General features: G+C 50.1%; 1 protein-coding gene across 1 annotated transcript; it reads right to left on the minus strand.

The window, feature by feature from the left end:
* Positions 1–8,603: 8,603 nt before the first annotated feature.
* Positions 8,604–14,741, minus strand: LOC123098082 (auxin transporter-like protein 2). Its single transcript, XM_044519957.1, has 7 exons — positions 14,373–14,741; positions 14,077–14,262; positions 13,828–13,940; positions 13,481–13,664; positions 13,189–13,286; positions 11,653–12,118; positions 8,604–9,176 (listed from the first exon to the last, which is right to left on the minus strand). Exons 1-7 carry the CDS (start codon positions 14,550–14,552, stop codon positions 8,865–8,867), a joined length of 1,539 nt encoding a protein of 512 aa, XP_044375892.1. The 5' UTR covers positions 14,553–14,741; the 3' UTR covers positions 8,604–8,864.
* Positions 14,742–20,252: the final 5,511 nt, after the last annotated feature.

Here is a 20,252-nt window from a genome sequence, read left to right on the forward strand (position 1 = left end):
GGATTTCCTCCAAACGGAGCATAACAGGCTAGATCTGCTCAGCATTGTGAAAAACCTCTCTCCTAGTGCGGGCCGCATCATGGATCCTTCTCTGGTGTTGAAATCATGGCCTGTACCCTCACAGCCCGTGGCCTAGCCAGTCAGACAACAGTTGCTCAAAAAACAGAAAAGCCAGTCAGACAACATTGCTGTCACACTGCCACTCACGCTTTTGTATTGTCATTTTTGTTCACATTTTGGACGAACAATGTTAGTTTAATTGGAATGACTGCTACTAGTATTCTGTTGATATGTCAATAACGCGGAAGAGCATATTCATCAGGTACCTGAATTTTTTTTGGCTGCCGGTCAATTTTGTTGGAAGCTCTTTTTTTCCACGTCCAATATCAGTTCTCTTCTTCCACTTCACCTCATGTGATCCCCGCCGATTCCCGCTCCCCCCTCCGCAAAGGAAGACTCTACCAACGACCCTGCACCAACCCTCACCGGTCAATCCGCTTTCTCACCTTCACCTGAGACGTCGCAGCTCGTTGCCGCTCGCAATACCATCTCCGTCTATTGCGAGGTCCTGGCTTGGCCTCGTCGGTGTCGACGCTACTCTCATCATGTCACCCGGTCTTCGGCCTCGTCGTGGGTTGACCGGCGCGAGCACAAATTGCAGGTGCCTGATGTTTAGCAAACGCGTAGTGATACTCAATATGTAGAATATGGAAGCTTTACTCCTTTTCAGCCTCTACATACCACAGTTAGCCAGCTAGGGCCGAATTCGCTGTTTTGACCCTTTTTGTAAACTTTATCGCGATTTGACCTTGGTTCAATTTTTTTTCATGATTTGACCCTTTTCCTACTGCCATCGTCTTTGGCGGTAGGTTAACACAGCCTACCACCAAGGTCTACGGCGGTAGGACTTGACAGTGAAGTAACGATCGTTTGATGTTGAAAACAGCCTATCGCCATAGTCTTTGGCGGTAGGGTGTAGAGTATATAAATAACGTGTGGCGCGTGTTACTACTGAATGTATCTGCTGGCGAGTTTGTTAGGGCGTGCAAGCATGTTTGCGTTGATCTTGGGTTCGAGCCTTCATGAGACCCTTTTTTTTTGTTAATTTGTATTTTCCCTAATAAAAAATAAACAAGTTGTCCAATTAATGTTAGGATATGGATTGTTGGTAAAAACAATTTTTTCCCTTATCTGTAACTGTTTTATAAAATTTTCGCAAAGATGTAAACGAACATGATGGGTCAAACGTCTCCTGTATTGTTGTCGGCCATTTTTTTTTGTTAATTTGTATTTTCCCTAGTAAAAAATCAACAAGTTGTCCAATTAATGTTAGGATATGGATTGTTGGTAAAAACAGTTTTTTTTTCCTTATCTGTAACTGTTCTATAAAATTTTCGCAAAGATGTAAACGAACATGATGGGTCAAACGTCTCCTGTATCGTTGTCGGCCATTTTTTTTGTTAATTTGTATTTTCCCTAGTAAAAAATCAACAAGTTGTCCAATTAATGTTAGGATATGGATTGTTGGTAAAAATGATTTTTTTACTTATCTGTAACTGTTTTATAAATTTTTCGCAAAGATGTAAACGAACATGATGGGTCAAACGTCTCCTGTATCGTTGTCTTGTGGTTTGAGCTCATCGGTGCTGGAAAATTGTAGGAGATGTACGGTACACGCATACACACACAAAAACTTATGCATTTCCAGTGCTGTCTACGGCCAGGAGGGAGGAAATAAATGTGCTCAAAACCAGCATGGTTTGTTGAATATTATTTTTGGGATGCACATTAAAACTTGCTAAGACTATACTAGAATTCATAGTTATGCCACTCAGGAAAAAACTGTTACTCGTTAAAGAAAAAAAGGGGGGGGGGGGGGGGGGGGTGTTGCTGGTTTCTATTAGCTGTGTGCATAGGAACTACATGTAAAGAAAGGTTATCAGAGTTCCATGCAAAAAAAAAAAGATTATCAGAGTGCTACTGTATATGATGAGCATAGCTTGTATAGAAAGGAAGATAGTATACTTGTGTAAGTTTTTCTTGAACTGAATGTATTCTGTAAGCTTCCCCGATGTCTAGTATAAGTTTGTTGACAGGCTTGACTTTGTTTTGAAATATCTGATGGACAAGAGTTTCTCAATTATTTGTAGTGCTCGCCATGTTCATATATGAAGCAAGTCGGCTTAGACTTCTGAGCTTACTATGCAGCACCAGCATGGTTATTTACCCAGATTATGGAGCCATTATGCAACAAGTACCCACCTTGGGCCATCATATCTCAAAATAGAAAGACAGTATTGGCCGTCCCACGATGAACAGAGTCTATTTCTGTAAATTTCAACTGTATTGACAACCCATCATCAAACTAGGAATCACAGGTAACGTGCTTAAGCTCAAGTCTTTTTTATAACAAGCTCTAAGTTTGTCTGTATATTAAGCTCAAGTCTTTCAACAAAGTTATTTGAAGACTTAGATACATACGAACAAGTCATTTCAAGATTAGCCTGCAATAACACAAGTTAATAGCTAATTACCGGACCTTCAGTCACAGATTAGTCCAATCATTGGAGAGATAGGTTAGAGATTTAACAAACCAAACCATATGAATTGTTGTAGCAAAGAAAAATGCAAAAGATGCCGGTAAATACACTTCCTAGACTGAGCTTCAGCCTAGATATTTGCAGATCAATATTCGTTTACATCTTTGCGTAAATTATATAAAACAGTCATAAATAAGTAAAAATTTGTTTTTATCAACAATCCATATCCTAACGTTAATTGGACAACTTGTTTATTTTTTTGCGAGGCAAAATAAAAATTAACAAAAAAAAGTGCAATAACACAAGTTAATAGCTAATTACTGGACCTTCAGTCACAGATTAGTCCAATCATTGGAGTGATAGGTTAAAGATTTAACAAACCAAACCATATGAATTGTTGTAGCAAAGAAAATGCAAAAGATGCCGGTAAATACACTTCCTAGACTGAGCTTCAGCCTAGATATTTGCACATCAATACTCGTTTACATCTTTGCGTAAATTATATAAAACAGTCATAAATAAGTAAAAATTCGTTTTTATCAACAATCCATATCCTAACGTTAATTGGACAACTTGTTTATTTTTTGCGAGGCAAAATAAAAATTAACAAAAAAATAGCCACATGAAGGCTCGAACCCGAGACGAACCAAAGAATGCATACTCGCCCTAGCCAACTCGCCAGCAAACGGATTCAGTTTTGATACGCGCCACATGCTCTTTATACCTTCTACACCCTACTGCCAAAGACCATGGCGGTAGGGTGTTTTGAACATCAGTTACGACACCGTCAAGTCTTACCGCCGTAGCCTTCGGTGGTAGGCTGTGTTAACCTACCGCTAAAGACGATGACGATAGAAAAAGGGTCGGATCACGAAATTTTTTCGAACCAAGGTCAAATCATGTTAAAGTTTACAAAAAGGGTCAAAACAGCGAATTCGGCCGCCAGCTAGTACTTCTCCATTTCTCATTGGGAGCGAGTAAAGTTCACGACAGCCAAGACATAAGGCAAAGAGCTCCTGAAGTCGTGATTCCTGATTCCTCAGCGCATAAATTAGCACCATACAGTACTGCCAATGATACAGCACTGAATGGTACCCCAAAAGAGAGGAGCTCCAAGCAAACAAAGCATATGCATGAGAATAAGAGAAAGTGTTAGAGTAGTCTGTATACGACTTCTAGTCCAAGTCAGTTTTGTATCCCTATCCTAAGTCGGTTTGTACCCTCTTATATACTCTTGTATGCCGCACCAAATCATCAATAAGCAACAGTTTTATTCAGCTTTCATGGTATCAGATACCGGTCCCAGGGTTTAGGTATGACTCCGCCAACGCCACCGCCGCCGACGCCGCCGGCTACTTCGAGCGCCGGGCCGCACTCATCACCAAGGCTACCAACGCCGCGGCCGCTTCTCTCTCGGCCCTCACCATAGCTCCACAAAACTACCCTGCACCCATCCTCGCCGCACCAATATCTCTTGCTGACACAATCTCCGACGTCAGCCCCTACATCCCCATAGTTCTTGATCTCGCCGCCCACAACTACTACCATTGGAGACATCTCTTCGATCTCCACCTCGGCCGCTGCAACCTGCGCTCGCATGTCGCCGCCAACTGTCTTCCCCGCCCCGACGATCCGCAATGGTTGAAAGACGATCTCGCGATCGTCCAGTGGTTCTACACCCGCATCACCACCGAGATCTTCAACATGCTCGATCACGACGGCGCCACCGCTGCCAACATCTGGCACTCCCTCCGTCAGCTCTTCCAAAGCAACACCGACGCTCGGAAAAACGCTCTCCACACCGAGCTTCGCAATATGGTGCAAGGAGACGCCCCGGTGAACCTGTTCTGCCAGCGCGTTAAGACCATTGGTGATGAGCTCCGCGAACTCGGCGATACAGTTAGCGACTCACAGCTAATCAATATCGTCGTCGTCGGCCTCAGCGAAGACTTTGACAAGCAAGCCTCGTTCATACCGATGATACGGCCCCCTCCTACCTTCGCTGAAGTTCGTTCCTTGCTACAACTCGCGGCGGAAACACAAGCTCGCAAGGACTCTCGCCCCAAGGTCTTTCATGCTGCGGCTCGTCCTCCTCTGTCGTCTACACCAGCGCCGCCTTCCAGGCCGGCTCCTGCCGCCGGGCCGTCCGCATCGTCATCTGTTCAACCGCCCCCAGGCTGGCGTCCTAGTCCGAACTACCGCGGCAAAAACCCTATCTACAGGCCGCCGTCGACATCACCAGCACCGAGTCCTGCACCACCCACCAGTGCTCCATCTGCGGTTGCATGGCGGCCTCCTCATGATCCTTGGACGGGGCTTGTTCAAGCATGGCCCATGCCCTGGTCCGCTCCGTCCACCCTCGGTGCTCCGCCGGCATACTCAGGTGCCTGGCAACCCGGCCTTCGGCCGCCTACTGGTGCTCCCGGGGTTCTCAACCCCCGACAGCCGGCCAATGCCTATCACGCCGCCCCGACGTATGCTCCTTATGGTCATTACAGCACCGACGGCGGTGCCTACTACACACCTCAGCCGGCCCTGCTCCCGACGCCACCCCCACCACAGCCGGCCAATGCCTACTACACTCCCCAGCCGGCCCTACTGCCTTCACCATCGTATCCGCCGGCACTGCTTCCGACGCCACCCTCACCTGCGACGCCGAGCTGGGATCAAGCTGCCTTTCTCCAGGCCATGAATAACTTTGCTGCACAAGGAAACTCAGGTACGGATTGGATCTTTGATTCAGGGGCCTCTAGTCATATGTCTGCATCTAGTAATTGGTTATCTTCTTGCACTAAATCTCCTTTCCCTTCCATTATCCTTGGAGATGGATCATCTATTCCTATATATTGTGTTGGTCAGGCTCAACTTCCCTCTTCCACCAAACCTCTTTTACTTCGCGATGTTCTAGTTGCACCCGCCCTCATTAAAAATCTTATCTCTGTTCGCCAATTTACTTGCGACAATCTAGTTTCGGCTGAATTTGACCCTTTTGGTTTATCTGTGAAGGATTACCTGACCAAGGCCGAGATCGCTCGCTTCAATAGCTCCGGTGATCTTTATTCTCTTAATGGAGTTCCTGCCGCCACCCCTCCAACATCCATGCTGGCCTCCGTCGATCTCTGGCATCGTCGCTTGGGCCATCCCAACCCCGCCGTCTTAGCTTCTATGCTTAGTGAATTTACCATACCATGTAATAGGGACTCTCATAATTCTGTGTTTTGCGAGTCTTGTCAATTAGGCAAACATGTGCGTCTTCCCTTTAGTTCCTCTAGTTCTTGTAGCACTTATCCCTTTGAATTAATACATTGTGATTTATGGACCTCTCCCATTGCAAGTGTTTCGGGTTTTAAATACTACCTTGTTATCCTAGATGATTTCACCCACTTTGTCTGGACTTTTCCTCTACGCAACAAATCCGAGGTCCATTCTCTTTTCCTTAATTTTCAACGCTATGTGTCTGTTCACTTCTTCCTCCCAATTCGCTTTATCCAATGTGACAATGGTCGCGAGTTTGATAACATTAAAAATCGTACTTTCTTCTTACAACATGGCATCCTGCTTAGGTTCTCATGTCCCTACACCTCCCCTCAAAATGGTAAAGCAGAACGCTCTCTTCGCACCCTCAATGATATAGTTCGCACTCTCCTCATTCAATCATCTATGCCTCCCAAGTTTTGGGCTGAAGCCCTACACATGGCCACCTTCCTTCTAAATATTCGACCTTCTAAAACTAAACCCAACACTACTCCCTATTATTCCCTCTTTCTTTCCCACCCCGACTACTCCGCGGTTCGTGTTTTCGGCTGTCTCTGTTTTCCCAATGCCTACGCCACTTCTGCAAATAAATTGTCACCACGCTCTATCCCATGTGCTTTTCTCGGCTTCTCTGACGAGCACAAAGGCTATCGCTGTCTCGACCTTCACACCGGACACGTTCATGTCTCTCGTCATGTCACGTTTGCTGAGCACATTTTTCCTTTCTCACAACGCACTACTACACCATCCAACACCCCTAGCTCCGCAAACACCCCCTCTCCCCGTCCTTTCCAACTATATACTCCCCTACCTGCCGAACACAACTTATCACCACCACCAATAACACCCACCATAGCCAATCCCAACCATACACTCACCCCACCCGAGACGTCCCCAACACCCCCGACCCCTGCTCCCTCCCCAACACCCCCGGCCCCTACTCCCACTCCACCACCCAGCCCTGCTCCCACTCCACCACCCAGCCCTACTCCTTCGTCCGACTCTTCCGCTGCGCCGGACTCACCAGTACCCACCTTACCCCCTCGTGCTATTCCTACAGCAGCCCCGATTAATGATCATCGCATGCGTACTAGGGCCAAATCAGGATTTCATCAACCCCAAGACCGCCTAAACCTTCATACCTCCGTATCTCTCACTTCTCTTCCAAAGAATTACAAAACTGCTCTACTTGATCCCAATTGGGCCGCTGCCATGCAAGAAGAATATAATGCTTTACTTCAAAACAACACCTGGCAACTTGTTCCTCGTCCTCCCAATACAAATATTGTTTCTGGCAAATGGATTTTTCGCCAAAAGTTCCACTCCGATGGGAGCCTCTCACGATATAAAGCCAGGTGGGTTTGTCGTGGCTTTTCTCAGCAACAAGGAATTGATTACGAAGAAACCTTCTCTCCTGTTGTTAAACCTAGCACCATTCGCACCGTTCTTAGTGTTGTTGTCTCCTCTTCATGGCCCATTCACCAACTTGATGTTAAAAATGCTTTCCTCCATGGTTCCCTTCAAGAAACTGTCTACTGCCAGCAACCTCTGGGTTTTGAAAATCCATCCTTTCCAACTCATGTATGTCTTCTTCAGAAATCTCTCTACGGTCTTAAACAGGCCCCACGAGCTTGGTTTCAACGCTTCTCCTCCTTCATTCAAACAATAGGCTTCACTCCATCTCTCTCCGACACCTCTCTTTTTGTGTATCATCAAACTTCTGACACTGCCTATTTACTTCTCTATGTAGATGATATCATTCTTACCGCCTCCTCTCAAAAGTTCTTAGATCATATTGTCTCTCTTCTTAGATCTGAATTTTCTATGACTGACCTAGGACTCCTTCATCATTTCTTAGGCATTGCTGTTGTTCGAGATTCCTCCAGCCTTTTTCTTTCCCAACGCCAGTATATTCTTGATCTTCTTAATCGTGCTGGTATGCTTGACTGTCAATCATCTCGCACTCCTGTCGATACTAGTTTTAAACTTTCGGCTACCGGTGAACCCTTTTCCGATCCTACTCTCTATCGTAGCCTAACAGGTGCTCTCCAATATCTCACCATTACTCGTCCTGAAATCTCTTTTGCTGTTCAACAAGCATGTCTCTATATGCATGATCCCCGGGTTCCTCACTATAATCATGTTAAACGCATTCTTCGGTATTTAAAAGGAACTCTCAATCATGGTCTCCACCTCAATAATTCTTCTCCAAACTCGCTTACCGCATACTCTGATGCAGACTGGGCTGGTTGTCCTGACACTCGAAGGTCCACTTCCGGTTTTTGTGTTTTTCTTGGTAACAATTTGATTTCTTGGTCTTCGAAAAGACAGGTTACAGTCTCACGTTCGTCGGCCGAGGCTGAGTATCGCGCTGTGGCACATGCCGTTGCAGATACAATCTGGATTCGGCAGTTACTCTCCGAGCTACACAGGCCTATTGAGCAGGCCACTATTGTCTACTGTGACAACATATCAGCAGTCTACATGACCAGCAATCCAGTTCAACACCGACGCACAAAGCATATTGAGATTGATATTCATTTTGTTCGTGAAAAGGTTGCTCTTGGTCAGCTTCGGGTGCTTCATGTTCCCTCTACGGCTCAGTTTGCTGACATTTTCACCAAGGCACTGCCTACTAAGCCGTTTCAAGATATCTGTTTCAGTCTCAACGTCGTCGAGCCTGCCGTTGATACTGCGGGGGATGTTAGAGTAGTCATTATGGTATACGACTTCTAGTCCAAGTCAGTTTTGTACCCCTACCCCAAGTCGGTTTGTACCCTCTTATATACTCTTGTATGCCGCACCAAATCATCAATAAGCAACAATTTTATTCAGCTTTCAGAAAGCAACAGCTAGATGCTTCACGCCAGGCCATAGCACAGAGCACAGAACAAGAGACAAACATCAGTCATCACCGTCTCTCTGAATCCAGGAGAAGAAAAGAAGAAAAGAAACAGCAAGCTCGCTCCCTACTCACTGGTAGTTTTTCTTACTACTAGACTGATCAGTAGCAGCGCTAATTAATAACTAGAGCTAACCAGAACAGCAACCTCGGAGGCTTCTTAAGCTTCAGAGCCCGCGGCTGTGGTGCCGGTGGTGGCGGAAGAAGTGCGCCGGCGAAGGAGCCGGCGCTGGCGGGAGCAGCGTCAGGTTGTGGAGGCCGCCGGGGAACGGCCAGGAGGCGTCCGGGATGGGCGGCGTGGGGCACTGGTAGCACTTGGTGAAGAGGCCGAAGGTGTCGATCTGGCGGACGAAGTTGGTGATGCTGGCCCAGCCGCCGAAGCCGAAGCCGACCACCAGCACCCACACCACCACGAACGCGTTGATCACGTACGTGCCCGTCCATCGCCCTACGAACCGCGGCGGCTGTTCCACGGCGCTCTGCATGTCAAGAATTCATTAGGCCAGAGCAAAACAGAGTTCTTACCACATTTATAGCACCACTGACACGCATGTCGAACAAATCTCATCACTCTGTTCTTCTTTCTGACAGTACTGTACAAACTAATGGTGTCCATTTTCAGACAATTAAGGGCATGTACAATGGGGGCAGCACCTGCTGCTGCCCCATGCATGCTATCCACGTAGGAATCAAAGGGACGAGGATCCCGTCCAAAATCAAGTCGCCCAGCGCTTAAATCTGAAACCACCGTCTCGATGGGACCCACTCATTTTCTCTTCCAAAAAAATTTCCCATCCTGTACGCCCAGAACTTCCTTTTCTTCCTCCGTTCCTATCTTGTTCCATCCACCTCCTCCGAGATGTGCTCCTGGGCAAGTTTTCAGGCCACCACGCTGCTGACTCTCTCGTTCCTTCCCAGATCCATAGCCCAATGGATTTCTCCCAGAGCAGTTCTAGGCCACGGCGGAGGGGGATGACGACTTCTTCCCTCCTGGATCCAGCGCCGCCATGCCGTTTTTCTCAAGAATCCGGTGGGATGTACCTCGCCTTCGATTAGATCGAAGCCATGGCAGGTGCACAAGCTCAAGGCCGTGCGGTGGCCGAGCTGGAGGTAGTGCGGCTGTCGACCATGGCATTCACGCTCTAGCTGAACGCGGACCACTCTTTCTCTCTCTCTCCTCACTTTTTCGTCGAAGCGCCCGGCTCCTCTGCAGGCTACACTGACACACTTGGGGCATTAGCTTTTGATCCACGGTGGCATCCGAGCCTAGTTGGCCTGCGGAGCATCACCTCTGGGGCTAACCGTTGGCCATGCCCTAACACTTTGACACTGACAACTCATGCAGTTTTGTCTCACGTTCAGTACAGACACTAATTACTTCTGGGGCTAACCTCTGGAGTATGTTTCATGCTTAATCATTGCCATAGCTTTATGCTAGAGTCAATTACACCGGTGGTGCTTGAACTTGGCGTAAACGGTCACTTTGGTGCTAGAACTTGTGACATACATTGAACTGGTGCAATAACTTGGCTCGGGGGTGCAAATACAGTGCTAACCGCACTTGGATACGAAATCAACGCTGACTTGGCCGCTAGCATGGCGTGGGGCCCTTTGTCAAAGACTAGAAGTGCGTGGCCTGTTTTTTTCTTTTTGCAGAAAAACCTCGATTTTTTCTCTCACAAAAAAGACCATGTCCACGTGATAGATGGTATTTTATTTTGTTTGTTGTATGACAGGTGAGTCCCGACGTGAAAATTAAAAGAAAAAATGTTTTTTTTGGCGGGAATTAAAAGGGAATATGTTAGACTCTCTACACTCCAACATGTGACTTTTTTTTTAGAATTCAACACGACAACCTACTGTTAGGGCGCTCGTGCTCATAGCCACAGCATCAATTACATTCGGATGTCTAACAAGGATAACAACTGTTAATGTAGTATAAGGAAGATATGCAGCCCATTTGCACGCGCTAATTCTTTTTGAAATATTTGTGAAATGTAAGTAATTAAAATAATGTTCAAATATTTATTTTTATAAATGTTAGACATACAAACAATGATTAGTAGATAAAAATATTTAAACATACACACATCCATTATATAAAATTGTTTATTAAATATGGACATTTAAAATGTTTATTTAATAGAAAAATATACATGTGCTGCTTATATTTAATATTCAAATTGATGAATACAAAAATTTATCTGAAGTTGTGAAGACTGAATGGTGTAGCAGACAGACTGTGACATGGGCAAGGGTCGCACGTTCGAGACGTGGAGGCCTCCGTTTTTTCTTGTTAATAATTCTCAGTATGTACACACGGGGCCCACTGGCTATAAAGTCGAAAAAAATGAAATGCTATCTTCCAACGTTGACAGGGCCTTTTTGTGGGAAAATAATAATTCAAGGGGGTTTATGTAAAAAAACTGGCCACACGCCCTCCTGTCTGCCTTCGGGTCACTGACGGCGGGACCCATGCCATGTTGGCGCGCCTAATCAGCGGCTCAGGCGTACACAGCCAAGGTTTGCACCGTATTTACACGTCCGAGCCAACTTGTTACACCAGTTCGATGTATGCCGCAAGTTCTAGCACCAAAGTGACCGTTTGCGCCAAGTTCAAGCACCACCGGTGTAATTGACTCTTTATGCTAACACTCAAACTAGCCGGTCTCCGGAAAAGTCGTGCTGCTGTGCTACTAGGTGACATCTAACGAGGACCTAGCTGGGCGTGGCACGACATCGATGCCGCTGTAATAAAGCAAGCAAACTGCTGCGAGATACCCAAAGAACGTAGGCGTGCAATGCAAACGCCACAAACCCTACCTACTGCATGCTAAACTCCCAAGCTAAAAGTGAAAGCAAAGTAGCTACTTTCGGTTAGTGCGTACTACTAGCACTTGAAAAGACAGTAAAATGGGAGAACTGAATGGAAAAAAAGACGGTAGTAATAGTTACCTCGCGGGCGTGTGCGGAGCGGTAGGTGATCATGTGCGCGAGCGCCGGGATGATGTAGACGGTGAAGCTGACGAGGAGGGAGCCGACGGCGGAGTTGATGGGCCCGAAGAAGGGGAAGACGATGGCGAGGAACCAGATGGGCACGACGACGGGGAGGCGCGCGGCGGCGCGCTTGCAGAGGCTGCGGCAGTCGTGGAGGCCGATGAGCTTCTCCCACACGAAGTAGAGCGGGGTGCAGGCGAAGCCGAAGGTGATGAACTGGTGGACGAGCATGAGCACCACGGCGGCGTCCCGGAAGGGCGTGCGCGGCAGCAGCGAGAGCGCGTTGGAGTGCGTGAGCAGCTCGTCCCCGAACGCCCAGTACACGCTCGCCGCCGACGGCAGCGTCAGCGTCAGCACGTACGCCGTCGCCATCAGGTAGATCGCCTTGAACTTCTGCGGCCGCCACATCGCGTGCATCACCTCCCTGCACCACACCATATATTAATCGATAGTTAAACGCTTGCATACACAGCTGAGTTAACATAACATTAGACACCCGCAAAAAAAAAAACATAACATTAGACAGACGGCCGATGCTTTCACTGCAACCCTGCATGCAGCGAGCGAGAGGACCGGACTCTGCTCTGACCGAGCTGAGGCGTGGATGACTGCAACTTTGCAAGCTGGTGTGGTGCAGGCTACAGAGTTACATGGACAAGTGCGCCATTTTTGGGCGCATCGAACTTTCGTGCTGTTTGCGTCTGTGACAGGGTTATCGTATCCGGCACGGGTAAAGGAGCCGGAGCCCTGCTGCTGGGGTGGAGTGCCTCCTTTCCCTTTGACTGTACAGACAATGACTGTGATGAGACGGCCGGAGTCCAAGGCCGCAGACACAGAGATGCCCGGCCTGCCAGTGCGTATGCGGGCGAGAATGATCAACAAAGGCTACTACAGGTCACAGCCATTAGCTGCGAAGGAAACTGTACGAGTTTGCTGCGAAGACTGCACAGTGCATGTGTGTAGCGTCGTCAGCTCGCTCACTAGTTGCTTGTACCTACACGATCGAGCTTCAGGGTGCCTTCCCAGAACTGCCGTGGGCCAATGCTGTCTTGCTCATACCCAGCACGCAAGAAATGGACTAGGCGTGTACGCTTGTGGTGACACTGAAATGTCCAGCCTAGCTGGCTGGTAAACTTAAACTACGGTGTCTATTCAGCAACGGCCATGTCTGGGACGTCGGCACTACCGTTGCAGAATGTACACGGGCAGAGAGTGGGCTCGCTGACGCTGCGCTCTCCCGGTAATGCACGAAATATTGGCGGAGCTGGCCTGGCCATGTCCTGGTGCACACACAGGCCAGCAGTCCAGTGTCCAAAACTTGACATGGCATGTGACGATGCGTGCCCATTTTGTGTATTCATTTTTCCCTTTTGACATGTACTCCACTATCTAATGTAATACTACTACTTTACTAGTAAATTGAAATTGACGAAAGGGCGGGGTTTTTGTTAGCTACTTACACAGTAACTTCAGTTCAAAAAAAAGAAAACTTACACAGTAACTGCATGGCCGCCGAAGGTGTAGAGAATGTTGGTGGCCCCGGTGAAGTAGAGCACCATCTTGGTCGGGCCCGAGTGCTTCACACCATCAACCTGAGTACAGTACCGTATACGTACATATTATGCACCCACGAAATGGACAGCACAAGTGTCATTCTTTCAGTACACAAAACACGTTGCAGTGTACGCCCAATACATGCATGTAAGACACTGTATTGAGTTGTCACTTTCGTATGATTGTATTGTATCCACACCACACGGCTGGCCACACGTAGGTAGGTACGTACCTGGCCATGGAGAAGGGATGCAACGGCGAGGTACCACGCCGTGTAGGTGGTCATGACGAGGCCCAGGAAGGACCAGATGCGGTAGTTGTGGAACGACGGGATGAACACCGTGGTGGCGCAGCACGCGCCGAAGATGTAGGTCCACGTCCTCTTGTCCAGCCGGTCGTTGATGTAGTAGATGTTGCTGCAACGAACACGGCACACCCTCTTTAGCCACTCTCCACACCAAGAAACAAAACGAGCTTGGAGACGATCGACTTTTATGTCTCTCTTTTTTCCATGTGTTCGTCTTTAAGCAAACACGGATGAGTACTGATAATGATGAACGCTCATGGGCACGCACGTACCTGGCGCAGGCGATGAGCTGGATGACGGAGCCGAAGAGGAGGAAGGTGCAGTTGAAGGCGAGGCCGACGTTCCTCCAGTGCCTCCCCAGCAGCCCGTCCAGCACCTCGAACCACTGCGCATCAGCGGCGATTTCAGTCCAGATCCACCACACCACACCACACGGAAGATGGAACACGGACGGACGGACGGACGGCGAAGCAAGAACTGAAATGAACGTGGTGTGGTGGTCTCTCCCCTCGCTAGTTCACCTGGATGACATGGTTCCTGAAGTCGGCCTTCTCCCTCTCCTTCCTGGTCCGGTACTCCACGTACAGGATGCTGATGAGGTACGCGGTCCAGCTCCCCATGAGGCCGTAGAAGAGCTGGAACAGTATGCCGCTCAGCATCCCCAGTTGCGAGAAGGAGTAGGGCAAGGTCAGCAGCACCTGGGCCACCTGAGGAGAACCAAACCATTCGCACCGGCGACAACACAAAGTAATTAAGCACCAGCTCATACAATGGCGTTAGATGTCAAGAAAATGCATGGCTGCGTAATGAAGCTCACCTGGTTGGAAGCACAGCTGAACCAGGCGTCGTAGGCGGAGCCGCCGTGCCACAGGAGGCCGGAGAGCCGCGACTTCGCGGTGCTCGAGGCGCCATCTTGCTCCATCTCCTCGTACCGGCCTACGCCGATCGTCCCCGGCGCCTTCTCGTCGGCGGTGCTATCGTTGGCTGCTGCGGCCATGGTCACTCGACTGTTCTTGTCCTGTCTGCTAGTTCTTGAGGTAGACTAGCGTTGTGTTTCGTTGATCGAGCGTGTAGTAGAGCCCCTGAGGTCGGTATGCTGAGAAGAGGGGGAGCGGTGCCATATATATGCAGATGCAAACGGGGTGCTTGGCTGCTGGCAGGGAGGATGAATAAAGCACGAAGGCGAGCTTAAAGAAAAATGGCTTTCTCATAATCTCTCTGCTTCTTTCCATGAGCTCTTTTCGCTACTGATAAGAGAGAGAGAGAGAGAGAGAGAGAGAGAGGACAAAGAAAATGTGAGGCAGTGACTCAGTGAAGCAGCTAGCCTTATTTTAAGCGTATGCTCTGTGCTTCTAGGGAAAAGTGTCAGGGGAAGCAGAACAGCATGCCGAGAAGACCCAGCTCTCTTCAAATTGGAGAATTTGCATAGTGGGTATATTAACGAAAATTGCTTTTGGAGGTGTTGGAGAACGGTTTGGCAATGCAATACTCGATGTATTGATCGGGTGCGGGTGCACTTATATAAAGAGTACAAGTGGGTCTCAACCCAACTATACAAGACTAGGAGGTGGACCAAGATATACACATATACATGCAACAAATATATTCAACACCCCCCATAGTCGAAGCGTCGCCGGAGACACAGAGACTGAACAGAAACTCCTCGAAGACGGGAGGCAATCCCTTAGTCATCACGTCAGCAAACTGTTGCGCCGTCGAAACGTGGAGAACCCGAACACGGCCAAGTGCAACCTGCTCACGAACGAAGTGAATATCGAGCTAAATATGCTTCGTACGACGATGGTGCGCCGGGTTGGCGGAGAGGTAGACGCGCTGACGTTGTCGCAGTAGACAAGTGTGGCCTTGTGAACATCACAAAGCAACTCCTGGAGTAGTTGGCGGATCCAAGAGCATTCGACCACGGCGTTAGCCACGACCCGATACTCTCTGCCTCGGCGCTGGAGCGGTAGACCGTGGGCTGTCGCATGGATGACCAAGAGATCAACGAGGGCCCAAGGTAGACGCATTAGCCGGACGTAGATCGCCAGGTGTCGGGGCAGCCTGCCCAGTCGGCGTCCAAGTAGGCGACGAGGTCGGTGGAGGCGGAGGCCATCAGGGTGAGTCCCAAGGACATAGTGCCGCGTATGTAACGGAGAATACGCTTCACAAAGGTCCAATGGGAGTCACGCGGGGAGTGCATGTGGAGGCACACCTGCTGAACAGCGTACTGCAGGTCCGGGCGGGTAAGCGTCAGGTACTGTAAGGCACCAACAATGGAGCGATAAAACGCTGCATCGGACGCGGTAGACCCCTCCAGGGCAGAGACCTTCGCCTTCATGTCGACGGGAGTGGGTGCTGGCTTGCAGTTAAGCATACCAGCGCGCTCCAAAAGCTCGTGGGGGTACTTCTGCTGATGCAGAAAGAAGCCGTCGGCCCGACGTACCACCTCGATGCCGAGGAAGTAGTGCAGAGGCCCCAAGTCCTTGAGGGCGAACTCATCACGAAGACGAGCCGTGATCCACTAAAGGAGCTCGGGGCGGACGCCGTGAAGATGATGTCGTCGACGTAGAGCATCAGATATACAGTGTCAGCTCCCTGATGATACACAAAGAGTGAGGCATCGGAGCGAGTGGACCAAAAGCCCGGAGACTGCAGGAAGGCGGGGATACGCTGGTACCAAGCCCGTGGCGCCTACTTCAACCCGTAAAGAGAACGGGAGAGCAAGCACACGAAGTCAGGATGCTCGGCGTCGATGAAGCTAGTGGGCTGCTCACAGAACACCTCCTTGGCAAGATGACCAGGCAAGAAGGCGTTGGAGACATCCAACTGATGCACAGGCCAGGCTCGCCAGACCGCCAACTGAAGCACGGTGCGGATCGTGCCCGGTTTCACAACCGGAGGGAAGGTGTCGGTGAAGTCCACGCTCGCACGTTGTTGAAAACTACGAACCACCCACTGAGACTTGTAGCGCTCAAGAGAACCATTCGGGCGGGTCTTGTGGCGGAACACCCACTTGCGAGTGATGACATTGGCACGAGGGGGTCGCGGAACAAGATGCCACTTGCGGTTGCGCTGTAAGGCATTGAACTCCTCTTGCATCACTGCGAGCCAGTGGGGATCCCGAAGGACAGCGCGAGCGGAGGTGGGGATGGGTGATGGTGACGATGTCGAGGTAGCGCACACATACTCGTCGGAAGAGTAGCGCGTGCTCGGCCGATGCACACCAGCCCGAGCGCGGGTCGTCATGCCAAGAGCCGGACCAGCGACGGCGGCCGGGCCTGCGGCGGTGGTCGGGCCAACGGCGGTGGTCGGGCCAACGGCGGCGGCCGGGCCAGTGGCAGTGGTCGGGCTAGCAGCAGCGACCGGACCAGCAGTCGTGGGAGCCGCGGAGGGCGTGGAGGATGTCGCGCCCGTTGCTGGAGAGGCGGTGCCGGCCGGGGTGCCCGTCGCGACGCTGGGGTGGGGGGCCAGGTCTGACTCAACCTTGTAGGAGGGAGTCGGAGACACAGGGTCCCGGTCTGACTCGACCTCGGGGAGGGAGTCGGGAACCCGGGCGGCGGCAGAAGGCGCCGGGCTGGTGGGATCGCCTGGGGTCGCGGCCGCGCATCACGCCAAGCAGGGGGCGCGGGGGCGGCGCCGAGGGAGCCGGAGCCAGAAAGACGTGAAAAAGGGAACACCGTCTCAAGAAAATACACGTGCCTCGAGGTGTACACGTGATGAGTGACAGGATCATAGCACCGGTAACCTTTGATGTTAGAGGGATAGCCAAGAAAGACGCATGGGACTGGGCATGGTGCGAGTTTGTGTGGAGTGGTGGACGCGGTGCTAGGATAGCAAAGACACCGGAAATGCGAAGATCGTCATAGGACGGTGGTGCACCGAAGAGTAGGTGGTGATGGGCGTAGTTCGACCGAGGATGACACAGACGGATGTTAACTACAAGGGTAGCAGTGGCAAGAGCATCAGGCCAAAACCGGGCGGGCACGTTAGAGCGAAAGAGTAACATGTGAACGGAGTCATTAAGAGTGCGAAGAATGCGCTCGGCGCGGCCGTTCTTCTGTGAGGTGTATGGACAAGTAAGACAAAAGATGGTGCCATGAGAGGCGAGAAGATTGCGTAGAGCAACGTTATCAAACTCTTTTTTGTTGTCGGTTTGGAGTGCAAGAATGGGGCGACCGAACTGTGTGGTGACATAGGAATAAAAGGACGTGAGTGTAGCTAAGGCATCGGATTTGCGACAAAGAGGAAAAGTCCACACATAATGAGAATAATCATCTAAAATCACCAAATAGTATAGGTAGCCCGTGTTACTTGCAAAGGGAGACATCCAAACATCACTATGAAGTAATTGAAACGGAAAAGTGGAAACAGTTGTAGACGCACTAAAGGGAAAACGAACGTGCTTGCCTAAATGACAAGCCTCACAAGTATGCTCGTCGAGCTTATTACATGAGAAAGAAAAACTCCTAAGAATTTGACGCAAAACAGTGGGGTTGGGGGTGGCCCAAGCGAGCATGCCGAAGGTCGACGCCGACGACGAGGGCGAAGGGTGTGGAGGTGTCGATGTGCACGGGATAGAGCTCATCAGGGCTATCACATCAGTGAAGTACCATTCGGGTACGAGCGTCCTTCACAGAAAAACTAACACTGTCAAATTCAACAGTAAGTCGGTTCTCACGAGTAAGACGACGAACATAAACTAAGTTCGTGACTAATTCAGGCGAAACAAGAACATTAGACATAGTGATGGGTGTGGAAGTGGAGGGAAAACTAGTGCTATCGATCTGAGTAATGGGTAAAGAGGAGCCGTTGCCAACGATGATACGAGTGGGGGTATGAACAGGAGTGGAGGAGGTTAGGTCACCAGGATGAGCTATCATGTGTGCAGTAGCACCTGAGTCCATGTACCAGTCGCCTCCACCACCATAGTTACTCGGTGACGGCACGGAGTGCAAGGCGGCCAGGAGGGCGGGGTCCCATGGCGCAGGGACCAGCGGCGGCAGGAGGCCCCCGTAGGGTGGCACCGGGTGTTGGAGAAAGTAGTATTTCAAAAAATTCCTACGATCACGCAAGATCTATCTAGGAGAAGCATAGCAATGAGCGGAGAGAGTGTGTCCACGTACCCTCGTAGACCGAAAGCAGAAGCATTTATTAACGCGGTTGATGTAGTCGAACGTCTACGCGATCCAACCGATCCAAGTACCGTACGCACGGCACCTCCGCGATCTGCACATGTTCAATTCGGTGACGTCCCTCGAACTCTTGATCCACTTGAGGCCGGGGGAGAGTTTCGTCAGCACGACGGCGTGGTGACGGTGATGATGAAGTTACCGACGCAGGGCTTCGCCTAAGCACTACGACGATATGACCGAGGTGTGTAACTGTGGAGGGGGGCACCGCACACGGCTAAGACAATGGTCTGTTGTGTCTTTGGGGTGCCCCTGCCCCCGTATATAAAGGAGGGGGGAGGAGGCCGGCCAACAAGGGTCATGGTGAACGTAGTAATTTCAAAAAAAATCCTACTCACACACAGGATCATGGTGATGCATAGCAACGAGAGGGGAGAGTGTGATCACGTACCCTCGTAGACCAAAAGCGGAAGCATTAGCACAACGCGGTTGATGTAATCGTATGTCTTCACGATCCGACCGATCCAAGTACCGAACATACGGCACCTCCGAGTTCAGCACACGTTCAGCTCGATGATGTCCCACGAACTCCGATCCAGCAGAGCTTCACGGGAGAGTTCTGTCAGCACGGCAGCGTGATGACGGTGATGATGTTGCTACCGACGCAGGGCTTCGCCTAAGCACCACTATGATATGACCGAGGTGGAATATGGTGGAGGGGGGCACCGCACACGGCTGGAATAGATCAACAGATCAACTTGTGTGTCTAGACGTGCCCCCTTCCCCCGTATATAAAGGAGCAAGGGGGGAGGCGGCCGGCCAGGAGGAGGGCGCGCCAAGGGGGGAGTCCTACTCCCACCGGGAGTATGACTCCCCCTTTTCCTTGTTGGAGTAGGAGAGGGAAGGAAGGGAGAGAGGAGGAGAAGGAAAAAAGAGGGGCGCCGCTCCCCCTTCTTGTCCAATTCGGACTAGAGGGGGAGGGGGCGCGCGGCTGCCCTGGCCGCCCCTCCTCTTCTCCCACTAAGGCCCATGAGGCCCAATTAACTCCCCAGGGGGTTCCGGTAACCCCCCGGTACTCCGGTTTTCTCCGAAACCACTCGGAACATTTCCGGTGTCCGAATATAGTCGTCCAATATATCGATCTTTACGTCTCGACCATTTCGAGACTCATCGTCATGTCCGTGATCATATCCGGGACTCCAAACTACCTTCGGTACATCAAAACACAAAAACTCATAATACCGATCGTCACCAAACTTTAAGCGTGCGGACCCTACGGGTTCGAGAACTATGTAGACATGACCGAGACACGTCTCTGGTCAATAAAAAATAGCGAAATCTGGATGCTCATATTGGCTCCTACATATTCTACGAAGATCTTTATCGGTCAAACCGCATAACAACATACGTTGTTCCCTTTGTCATCGGTATGTTACTTGCCCGAGATTCGATCGTCGGTATCTCAATACCTAGTTCAATCTCGTTACCGGCAAGTCTCTTTACTCGTTCTGTAATGCACCATCCCGCAACTAACTCATTAGTCACATTGCTTGCAAGGCTTATAGTGA

The sequence above is a fragment of the Triticum aestivum genome, chromosome 4D (assembly GCF_018294505.1).
Source record: "Triticum aestivum cultivar Chinese Spring chromosome 4D, IWGSC CS RefSeq v2.1, whole genome shotgun sequence".
NCBI lineage: Eukaryota > Viridiplantae > Streptophyta > Magnoliopsida > Poales > Poaceae > Triticum > Triticum aestivum.

Bases quoted from the DNA above. Each gene is read 5' to 3' on its own strand.
- LOC123098082 (XM_044519957.1), bottom strand. From the start codon at position 14,552: ATGGCCGCAGCAGCCAACGATAGCACCGCCGACGAGAAGGCGCCGGGG. The intron at 14,263-14,372 runs GTGAGCTTCATT...GGTTCTCCTCAG, and splicing joins TCAGCTGTGCTTCCAACCAG to GTGGCCCAGGTGCTGCTGAC. The intron at 13,287-13,480 runs GTACGTACCTAC...TACTGTACTCAG, and splicing joins CATCCCTTCTCCATGGCCAG to GTTGATGGTGTGAAGCACTC.